The 11,500-nt window shown below is 41.7% G+C and overlaps 1 protein-coding gene across 4 annotated transcripts; it reads left to right on the forward strand.

The window, feature by feature from the left end:
- The first annotated feature begins 468 nt into the window (after positions 1 to 468).
- tpd52 (tumor protein D52) lies at positions 469 to 11,187 on the forward strand. Of its 4 annotated transcripts, XM_023820092.2 has the most exons (7): positions 904 to 8,482; positions 8,758 to 8,799; positions 8,917 to 9,026; positions 9,387 to 9,535; positions 9,903 to 10,004; positions 10,530 to 10,578; positions 10,738 to 11,187. In XM_023820092.2, the coding sequence occupies exons 1-7, from the start codon at positions 8,359 to 8,361 to the stop codon at positions 10,825 to 10,827; spliced, it is 666 nt and encodes a 221-aa protein (XP_023675860.1). In that variant the 5' UTR covers positions 904 to 8,358; the 3' UTR covers positions 10,828 to 11,187. The 4 variants fall into 4 exon arrangements, with proteins under 4 accessions (XP_023675863.1, XP_023675860.1, XP_023675862.1 ...); XM_023820095.2 differs by lacking the exon at positions 8,758 to 8,799 and having other exon boundaries at positions 469 to 1,007; XM_023820094.2 differs by lacking the exon at positions 10,530 to 10,578.
- The last annotated feature ends 313 nt before the right edge of the window (positions 11,188 to 11,500 follow it).

The raw sequence follows: 11,500 nt of genomic DNA on the forward strand, positions 1-11,500 counted from the left end.
AAGAATAATGTTCATGACTTCAGTTGTTTATGAATTAATAATAATTTAATTAGACAAGAAAGTTGCCTTTGTTTAGCCATGTGTAAAGATCTTTTTCCTGTTTCCCAGGGTACTTTAAAGTGTTTATCCTGTTCTTAAACTCAAATTAGTCATGTTTTTTTTTGTATAAGTTTAATTTGCATAGCTGTCAAAGACATTGAGATGCATAGAATGAATGGAAAGATATCATGAACCAATATGATAGTGTAGGTCAAAATGACAGCTATGATTGACTTTTTACGTTCTTTTAAACAACATGTAGAATAACTTTTATCTGCACTAATTAATTGCATCCATTGTCCAATACAGCCTCAAAATTTGAAAACAATCTGAATATTGTTTAACAATGTCTTTTTTTCCAGCTTTGAATTTAAGAACTACATTTTACATTGTTAATCTACACAGTACAGTACATCCATCCATAGGGTTACTAGATAATCCATGTCATGGGGGACACATTGAGCTAGGACAGGATTTGGAAACTACAATTTCAATTAAAAAACCTGAATTTCACTTAAGCGCTGAGTTCTTGCTGTGTGCTGATTGGTCAGTCTCATATACTGCACGTGTCACTAATGTTAATGTGAAACAGATGGATGAGTCATTCAAGCTAGGAAACCAACCATAAGTTATACAAAGTACAAGAAGACCTGAACAATTTAGCTAAGTACAGGAGCCATTCAGTTTTAAAGTACTTTGTACAACTTGAATTAGTTCAACGTATCTCCCTGACATGGATTATCTGGCCACTCCATCCATCCTCATGCCTTGCGATGTAATACAGGGCGACCCACCTTCGCCCCGCCTACTGCGCCCCAGCCACTCCCACTCCCCCACCCGCATTCATACGCCTCCAAGACCGGCAAAACAGAGCCGGAGGACGACGCAAAGTGGCCCCCCGTTCTACCTGGAGCCGCAGCACCGCTGGACAGCACGCCGTATATGAGGCATGGAGGGAGCCGGACAAGGTACAGCTCTGCTTGGCTGCTGCACACATCTGCATGGGACGAATATGGAGTGAAATTTCTGGGAATTGTTCTAGAAAATTTACTGTCAAAATCCTGCTGCTGATCTCCAGCCGGTAAAATCAGTCAAATACTTAGCTAATTTGTCCGCTAACTAATAAGCGTCAGAACGCAGGAAACGGCAAATTAAGATGTAGTTGCGAGCAAAATCATTTTACAACATTTACATCTCATCGGCTACACGCTAAAAAGTTTGACACTAACTCTAGATCTGCGTTCGTGTAAAATATTAATGTACTATCAAGTAGTTTTGTTAGACCGCACCAGGGAGCATATTGTTTTATCTTCAAAAAAAGAAAAAAAATCTGCACATGGAGTTATTTAAGCAATTTCATAAACGGCAGGTCTTTTGGATGTCCCTGTGTCCCTGTACTGGATAAGCAGTGATTGAAGATGGACAGATGAATTATATTAGTCTGACTTGATTCATTAGGGCTAGTTCATTAGGCCTTTTTCTAGTAATTGAAACTGACAAATATGCGCTATTTGTTTGTGTTTTTAGTTTGAATACTTTCCCCCAAGTACTCTGATTACCTCCAGTACTCCAAACTCATGCACTTAAACTCAGGGGCGCTGTAAGGGGGCAGGGGGAGGTAGGATGATTCGAAGGGCCCCTGAGTGACAGGGGCCCTAAAAAATAACTGTATTGATCTGGACTGGGGGTCCAACATGGGGCCCAAAACCTTTGGCATCGCCCCTGCTTAAGCTGATTGGCGTCTCCATATAGAGCTGTGCTGCATAGGATGGGCTGTGGGTGAACTAGACCAGCATGAGCAGTTAGATGGATGTTTTTTTAGATCTTATTTTTTAAAGAAACTGCTTTCGTAATTTATTGATCCGTATACTAAAGGTGTAGCAAAGCTGTTTTTGAATCCTGTCTACGATAGAACTTGTTTAAAAAAAATGTATTGAATATTTTTTTGAAAAACTAGGATATCACAATAATTCAGCGCGTCATATACTGGAATCTGCTTATAGTGATCACATCTGTCTGGGTGAAATTGATCACTATAAGCAGATGATTATAACCGATTTTTACTCTTTCTATATGTCTCAGGCAGATTACCAACTAATTGTCATTTGTATATTTATTACATGAATATAATGTAATGGACAGCGTCAGTATTTACTGAATTTTATTGACTTTTCAAATACAGTGCAGCTGTTTCAAACGCTTTTCAAATTACAGCAATGCACATATAAATTTATGGAACTGTGCATAATTCAAATATGCTATAATACAGTACTGTATATAATAATCAATTTTATTTATATGGTGCATTTTCACTGTTGTATCTTGGTGGCTTGTTTTTGGTGGTTGGTCTTATGCTTTGATCTGTATTTGCCATTGAGAGAAAATGACTTTCTTTTTCTCATCATGTTTTCTATGCACACAGAATTAGCCTCAGGTAGCTAGCTGTGTTACCACAAGGCAAAGCAGGATGATTAAATTAAGTAAAGTACAAAATAATAGTTTAATTTTTTTCCATATGTTCTAATGTTTAAAAAGACCCAAAATGAACACCGTAAGCTGACTACTTGATTACTATATGCAAATTTTTTAAGTGTTTGTACAGGAATCATTCTGTCCCAGGCTTTTTGATCCATGTAAACCATTGATCACTATAACCGTGATGATCACTGTAAGCTGCTTCCATTGTATTTGAATCGAATCTTATTGAACTGATACATTTTAAACCGTGTCCTCCTTTTATTGTTTTGTGTCCCATTTATCTGCAAGTCGTGCTTCTTTTCACTGAATCAATAGCCTGACTATGACAAACATTTTGAAAATGGATGGATGGATGGATGGATGAATGGATGGAAGGATCGATCAGTTCTTATGGCTTTGGTGCATAGGTGATGGTTGGAAGCAGGGCCCTTCAGTGGTTCATGAAGGTTCATACCATGCTTTTCTGCAGCTGGAAAGCAGGTGGATTATTTTGATTTATATTGCAGATTAGAGGGTGTAGGATGGAGACAATTTCTCTTGCCTAAGATGTTTTAAAGTCTTTTGTAATGGGTAAAGACTAATAGTACCCATGTTTTCTTGATGTTGTTTTAAGCACATGCTTTTTACCTGGTGTTGCGAAGTGTGGGTGTTACAGATGTGGTTTGCAGCATGTAATTGCCGTAATGCAGACTGAGTCAGACATGCAGAGACAGCCCTGTGTCTGAACAGCGGCAGAAAGAGTTCAGCAGATGATGGGGTAGGGAGGCTCATATGTTCACCAGCTACGTCCAGCTGGTGTCCTTCGTGCTTATTTGTTTTTGGTCTCACAAGAACGGCCTGTCAAGCCTCCTGATGTGAGGTTTTCTACTTTGGCGTTGTTGTCCAGGGACTTAAGTGTCTCATATCTTCAGTAATTAAGGTTCTTCATATTCTTTTATCAGTTTAGCTTTAAAACATTAGTTGGTTCATTTGAATAATGACTGAGGGACACATGGAGACATGGAGACACATGGGGACATGGAGACATACGGGGACACACAGGGACATACGGGGACACATGGACACATGGTGACACGGAGACATATGGGGACACATGGGGATACACAGGGACATATGGGGACACATGGACACATGGTGACACGGAGAAATATGGGGACATACGGGGACACATGGGGACACGGGGACACATGGGGACACGGAGACATATGGGGACACATGGGGACACGGAGACATATGGGGACACATGGGGACACAGAGACATATGGGGACACATGGGGACACAGAGACATACGGGGACACATGGGGACACGGAGACATACGGGGACACATGGGGACACGGAGACATACGGGGACACATGGGGACACACGGAGACATACGGGGACACATGGGGACACACGGAGACATACGGGGACACATGGGGACACACGGAGACATACGGGGACACATGGGGACATACGGGGACACAGAGACATACAGGGACACATGGTGAAACGGAGACATATGGGGACACGGAGATATACGGGGACACATGGGGACATTTGACAGCATATATTGCATGTTTGGTGGCTCTAATACAGCTATCAGTAACTTAATATTAATATACTGTAACTGGGCCGTGGTTAGAAATACGTCATTTAAACAAGATTAGAGCTATGTATGCATGTCCTGTTTTGTCACAGTGTCACATTTGAATATATTCTTTACTCTCCATGTTGCCTAGAATGGCCGCGGGTAGTTCAGGCTACTGCAGGTATATTAATACCATCTTTGTTATTTAAAGCTTTCATTTTATACGTTTCCTTTTGGGCAGTATACTGGCTCCATGGGTCGCACTGTACCCTCACATCTCCTGCATCTCCAGTGGAGCTTTCTTATTCTGCCCAGGTTTGCATGGTCTCCCTCCAGTTACTCCAGTCTTCATCTGCAGTGTGTTTGCCGTGCAGTGGACTGGCAGTGGCACTGGCGATGAAACAGAGGCTGCCTGTGTAGGCTGCAAAAATGCATTTTGTATTTACACCCATGTCGAGTGTAAAAATACGATATTTATTTCTCGGTACCATTTATTGTTTTGAAGCTTGTAGCTTGTTTGTGCTGCCAAATATGTGTTAAAACATGGAAACTAATAAACACCTTTAAAAATACACATTTTGACTAATATAGACTTTTACCCGCTAAATGAAAAACAGGCATTAAGCCCAGAGAACTGCGTGTTTAATTGCTATTTAATTGTTATTTTGTAACTATACCAACCAGTCATGTCAGGCTGACTGTCCTACCCACGCATGTTTAATATCTACCTTGCAATTCCAACCCTAATCCCTTTCAGTATCCCATATGTCTGTTCCTATCCCCGGAATGCCTGGAATGTCTCTTTTGTTGTAGACCTTTTGCTCTTGTCTGCTTGTCTGCATCCCTCTTTGTGATCTGGATGGCCATACTTCAGCTGTGTATTTTTCGCAGGAATATGTGCCCCCTCCCCCCCATCCGTGTTGTGACATTAATTTAAGGCTAATCATGCCCACGGCGCTCAGAATGACCTGCTAATCGATCCGGCTCTGTGCTCTATTAACCGTTTTAAAGCCTTGCCTTGTTCCCAGGCCATGTCCTGTTTGTGTTTTCTCCTGTGCTAAATAAATAAGTCATACTGTCCCACTTTGGGCTGAAAATGAAGTGCTTGCCCCCCCCCCCCCATGCCCCCCAAAGCCGTGGCATCACAGTGCAGTGATGATCAGTTTGCATCATTTTTTTTTATTGGAGTTCCATCCTCTACACTCATCGACCAAAACAATTATTTGAATCTGTTGTTGAAATAGAGCATGACTGGGATCAAGAATATGACTCATCATACAGGAGTATTTGTGTGGGCAGAACGTTTGGTTGGTTTGTTCTTTAATGTCTGCTGGCCTTCCAGAGAACTGTTTTGTTGTCTATGATACCTGTGTAATTTTATTGTTCTCATCAGCATATAGTAGAAATGTGTCTCGTTTTTCCAAGGCACTGAACAGACCAGTGTCATTCATCTGTCATTCATTACAGTAACACACCCTATGCGGTTCCCTCAATGCATACTTGTAGAGACGTTGTTTTTTTGCTTTGTCATCTGTAAAGGTAACCACCTCGTAAAATTGGGAAACAGGCATTGCAGCGGTGCTTAGCATAGACACTGTGACTGTGGACCTGAGCAGCTTCCTGTACTGATCACTCCCCAAACGTTACGATTTTCCGGATGTTCCCAGAACGTTGTCTGGATCTGGATGGTGTTTTTGTAGTATACACTGAATTTTTCATTTTCAACATTAATTGCATTAAATGGACATTCAGGTAATAATGTTATCGTGCTGACATTGACACAACCTTTGTTAAAATGTAAAGCATCGAAATAACATCCCCTTAACATCACAATAAGAACGTTCTCTGGTAACTTTGAGAGTACCTTCCATAATGTTGGCTAAAGTTCTAGGAATGTTCCCTGTTAGGTGGATTTCAGGATCTTGCTGTTTTTTTTCCCCCAAAATGAGCCATTAAGCTTCTGAGAGAAAAGTGCTGGACATACACTGCTGGAGAAGAGCAGAATCAATAAAACAGAACATGTATAAACATCAGGGGTTCTGGAAACCACCCCGTCCTGGGTTCTTCCCTGCCTTGCGCCCACAGCCTCCAGGATGGGCTCCGGACCCCCCGCCACCCTGAATAGGACAAGCAGTTACAGAAGATGGATGGATAGATGGATGGGTGGAAGCTCATCCACTATAAGTATTGTCAAATGCAAACATCATCCTTGGTCTTCAACAACCTCATACAATTATTACAAACACATTTTACTTACACAGCCTAACTTCAAATCTGCATAGTCTGCTTATATACAAAAAAGGCAGAGGTTTACATGTGCACATTTTATGCCAGTAACGCGAGTGTGTTATAAAGCCATAAGCTTTGGGTACATGCTGTACTGGTTGGTCTCATTGCCATTACTAGTTCCACTTTAGAAGGCTTTCATAAGTTAGGAACTTTAATGACAAAACATGTTACTTTTGTATGTGTTTATTTAGGAGATGTGATATTTTGGTCTGCTAGGTTAAGCTTCCAGCGAGTAACAAGTAACATGCAGGATAGTTGTGGGAGCAAGACCTATGCAAGAAACATTGTTGCAAACTAACATCAGAAGAGTTATTCAGATAAATACCAACAAGGGAGTCTAGGAATGTAATCTTAGAATAAAATGCGTGAACAGAGTAAGCAGTGAACAAAAAGAGTGAGCCAGTGAGATCGGCAGCGGGATGCAGTTAGTTGAGGTGTTTCCAGAAAAGATGATTCTTAATGTGCTTCTTGAAGCTCATGACTCTGTAGACCACATGTAGCTGGGTAAGCAAGTAAGGCACTTTATAAATTAAGTTTACTATCGCAGACGAAAGGTCACGAAACGCTGTACAGCAGTAGAACACGTAAAAGTACCATCAAGATTAAACAAAACAAAAAAGTAAAAGAAAAATTAAAAAAACAACACAGTACTAAAAACAGCTTGTTCCACCATTAAGGAACCACATATGAATCGCATCTAGTACGAGACTGGTTCTCACATGATGGAGGAATGACCAGATGATTGCAGAATAAAAACATTCATCTCGATGAGAGGCTGTACTTTATGGTACTGTCAGCAGTATAGTGTACCACGCTCTGGAGCGTAATACCTAAAATTACACAGTATGGCGCATCAGCATAATGTGTGTATTGTTGCTTGCTTGGACATGTTTATTTTGGACTTGGGCATCTGGGTTGGAGAAGGTTGTGATTTTCCTGCTTGTTGGGTTCTAGGAATATGACCACTGGATGGCAGTCAACAGTGCTGTACATCAAATAATGTTAGAATCACAAAACTGGAGATGGAGGGACAAAATAGAAGTTTTACTGTTCCAGTAAAACCGCAAATAATACTGAACCATCTGTGGACCTTGTGTATAATGTGTTTTTTTATGTACATACATGTGCTAAAGTTTAATTGACATTTACACACAGTAAGACATTGCCAACATTAAATTCTGTAGTAATAAAGTACATTGTATATTATTATACAGTACTGTACAGTTCTATACTCTCCTGAATGAAAGGGATTCTGATTCTTTAGCCTGATTCTCGGGAGATGATAGAGCAATGAAAAAATGTGTCATGGGATGTCGCATGTGATAATGTGGCAATGAATGCGATCAGCAAGAACACGAGAGGTAGGCTGGATGAGAGTTCTGCATGACAAAGGGAGATTTGTCATAAACTGGGTGTGACTGGGTTACAGCCTCTACTTGCATAGTGCCCAGTTTGAAACTTATGAACCATTTATTTCTGGAATTTTCAGACCTCAGGAAACCGCAGATAATGGAAACCATGAATGTGGGGGTCCCGCTGTATTTCACGTTATACAAGTGTATAGTCAAATGAAAAGCTTTCACATGGGTTCACGGTCATTGAGAATACAGGAGACATAAGTTGAATTAAGACTGAATGCCTGAGTGGACAGAGTGATGTATAATTGAGGTTCTATAGTTTGGTATTAATCCCGGTTTGATTTGCCTATTCAGAGCGTTTGTCTTCCTGCTTCAGGCCCAAGTGACAATCCCTCACCGACCTTTGGGATTATTGTAAAACTTCAGTCTTCAGTGAGGGGCTACAATCTGAGGATAGGTAACTCATTAACGCCATTATTGTCATGTGAGAGTGTGTAGCCTAAGAGCAGCAGCCAGGTCGGTCTGGAGCAGGAAGGACTCCCAGAAAGCAAACAAGGGTACACCCACCTGCTGGTGCCATAGCCCCCGGTTTCAACCGGGCAGTTGCCTGGTGACCGAAGCAGAATGGATCTGGCCGACGATTACATGTCGCCATTCAATTTCGAACAAGGTGTGAACACCAGCTACCTGTACCTGTCACCCACTGTGAGCTTAACGCAAGCAGAGTCACCCGGATCACCATTAAGAGGTATGTGTGTGTGTGCTTTTTATTTGTGTTATGTTGCGTTTCCACTGTTTCTATTCGAAGTCAGATTTCATACTGCCTGGATTGATTTACAAAAAACACACCAGAATCAGAGGAGTATTTGCAGGATAAAATTTTACAAGGAAGCTGCAGCCTCTGATAAAGGTTGGTACCAAAACCTGGAGCCAATATTGCACTGGTTCCTATATAATTGGTATGTACTGGACCATACTGCCTCGTCAAATTTTTTACATCCATATTCTGATGATTGTTCTTAGAGACGCATGAAACTGAGGCTGGCTCTGGATCGTCTCCTCCTGGTGTGGATGTGATCTTTTGGTATCAGTTATTTTCCTGTGGAGTACAATGGCTTGGCAAAAGCATAGCAAACTCAAATAACTGTTGATACTTGTTGGTTTTTCGCTGCTGTTTTGAAGAAGCACCAAGGCCACCAGAATTGGGAGAGGATGCTATTTCTGCTGTGGACACATGTGACAGTACAGTAGCCCTGGAGGATCAAGAGGAGCTGCACAGTCAGCTTGCTAAGGTGCTATTTTTAGGTTTCTGAATTCAGATAAATTATAAATCCAGCTGAAGGCTGTGGGAGGTTTCTGTATTACATATGTAGCTAGACACTTATCTAGCTTACTTCTGGGATAATCCTAAGGAATAGTGCAGTGTTTATTAACCCAGACCCCAGATAGTCCCCATTTTGCATCAGGCATTCGGTTTTCATAATTGCTTGGTTCAGTGTCTGCTGGGAGAGAGGAAAAATGTAGACAGTCTGGTGGTCCCCGAGGACCGGGTTGAGCAACACTGGACTAGTGTATGTACTGGCAGTTTGTTACACTGTAAATAAAAGCAATGAAATGTATGCTCATGGCTCTGTTTTGAAACTGCTTTGCAGGTGGAAGATGAAATACAGGCTCTCTGTCAGGTCTTGGCTTCCAAAGAGAAGAGAGTTGCTGAGATCAAGAGAAAGCTGGGCATCACTCCCCTCAATGAGCTCAAGCAGACCATCACCAGAAACTGGCAGGAGGTCACCACTTCCACTGCGTATGTGTCTTCCTGATCGGCAGTTGTTAAATCGAGTCTGTCGAAGTGAGAACATATAAGGGTGGTGTGTGGCTACACAGATTAGGCTTCAGTGCCTGTGATCAGAAGGTTGCTAGTTCGCGTCCCGGTGAGCAAGGCTGTTAATCTCCTGAAACTGCTCTAGGGGTGCTAAATAAATGGCTGACGCTGTGCTCCAACCCAAAATCACAAAATATGTATATCCCAATGGAGAGCAAGATGTGATCTGCAACAAAACTAATGAATGTCAGTGTATACTTGTGCAAATAGCAAATAAAAAACATCATATCATTTCAGCGTTTGGGGAAATGAAAGAAGATCCTAATCCTGCTTCTCTTACTCCTCACAGCTATAAGAAAACCTCAGAGTCACTGAGCCACGCTGGAGAGAGAGCCACTGCAGCCTACTCCAGTGTGGGCCTTGCTGTAAGCAGAACACTGGAAGATGTCAGGTGAGCGGGTCTGGCAGTACTAACATACTGTCTGGTATTTGCAAGGTTAGACTGAGATATCACACTGTGAGCCTGCACTGGGTAACTGGCCATGATAAATAACTGCCAAAACAACTGGCCGCTTGATGGCAAATTCCAGGGCTGCTTTGTGTTCCCAGTGCGACCCCCCCAGGGGGCAGTTGGGCATCAGGGTCTGGGTACATTTACTGCTGACAGTGTGAGAGAACAGATGTCAATATTTAATAATGAGTGATTAATAGCAAGGAAAACCTGGATATCTATATTAATCTCTACTGGGATGTTAAGTCCCCCCATTCCCCAGTTTTACAAAATCATATAAATTTGTAACTGTGAAGCATAATAAAGGATCTATAAATTAATCTGCTGTCAAACAGCAACAAAATAGTGTTTCGTTTTTTTTGCCAATAAATAAACAAGCAAACCATCTCATGATGGAATTAAAGACTTTGCTAACACAGCGCTTCACACCACTAAACCAGCCAAAACTAGCACTCTCTTCTGCAGGAATACTGCCGCGTTCAAGTCATTCGAAGAGAAAGTGGAATATTTGAAGGTAACTGATTGTCAGTGGCTATGAGGTTATTCCACTATTGTGACCTTTCAGAAATCTTTTCTAAGGACACGTTTTTTATTACATTTCTTCCTCTTTCGTTTGTTCGTTTGTTTCACCTCCTCCATTAACAGTAACTTGACACCTGTGCCTTTTACACAGACCAAGATGAGCCTCATGACATCAACAGGTCCTGACCTCCAGGATCAGGATGCAACCAGGGGACCCCCTAGTGGAGAGCAGCCAGAGTGACCTAGACTATACCTGGACTTCATGACCCATGCAGGCCCTAAAGGGCAGAGCAGGAACTCAAACTGTCAGCCCCCTTATTTTCTCACATCAAACTGTTTTTACACTTACGTTGATGTAAATTGGTTTGCATTGGAATTGGCTTTTTGTTTACAGACTCTTATGCTTTATTGGTGTAGTCAAAAAATATTGTGTTCATGAAACCAGAGCCATTTGTAGAGCTTGCAAGCGTGGGAAGTGGTGAAATTTAGCCTTGTAATTTTCAGTGAGTAGATGCAGCCCCTTAAATGTACCTCTTTATTGCAACTGAAGAAAACTTGGGTAAAAGTGATCCAGACAACTCTGACCAGAGGTGGGAATTTCAGGTCCAGAAAGTAAAAATCCAGACCATGATTTACTTTCAAGCAACCAGTTGAGCATAAAGAGTCACAGTCACAGAGTACTCAACTGGTTGGTTGAAAGTAAATCATGGTCTGGATTTTTACTTTCTGGACCTGAAATTCCCACCTCTGACTCTGACCCTAACCTTTCGTGTATGTATCATATGACAGTTTAAGTAAACTCAGCTGAAGATGTCCCACACGGTGCCCCCTGGGAGTGAAACACAAGTGCTGGTCAGTTTTTTAAAAGCTCGGACATGCTTTGAATTTTTTTTCACTATCAGTGTAAAGCCTTA

Source organism: Paramormyrops kingsleyae, chromosome 23 (genome assembly GCF_048594095.1).
Source record: "Paramormyrops kingsleyae isolate MSU_618 chromosome 23, PKINGS_0.4, whole genome shotgun sequence".
Classification (NCBI taxonomy): domain Eukaryota; kingdom Metazoa; phylum Chordata; class Actinopteri; order Osteoglossiformes; family Mormyridae; genus Paramormyrops; species Paramormyrops kingsleyae.

What these genes read in the sequence shown, in the direction of transcription:
- tpd52 (XM_023820092.2), top strand. Translation starts at nt 8,359, where the DNA reads ATGGATCTGGCCGACGATTACATGTCGCCATTCAATTTCGAACAAGGT. An exon ending in ACCCGGATCACCATTAAGAG is followed by an intron (nt 8,483 to 8,757) that starts GTATGTGTGTGT and finishes GATTGTTCTTAG; the next exon opens with AGACGCATGAAACTGAGGCT. An exon ending in GAGGTCACCACTTCCACTGC is followed by an intron (nt 9,536 to 9,902) that starts GTATGTGTCTTC and finishes TACTCCTCACAG; the next exon opens with CTATAAGAAAACCTCAGAGT.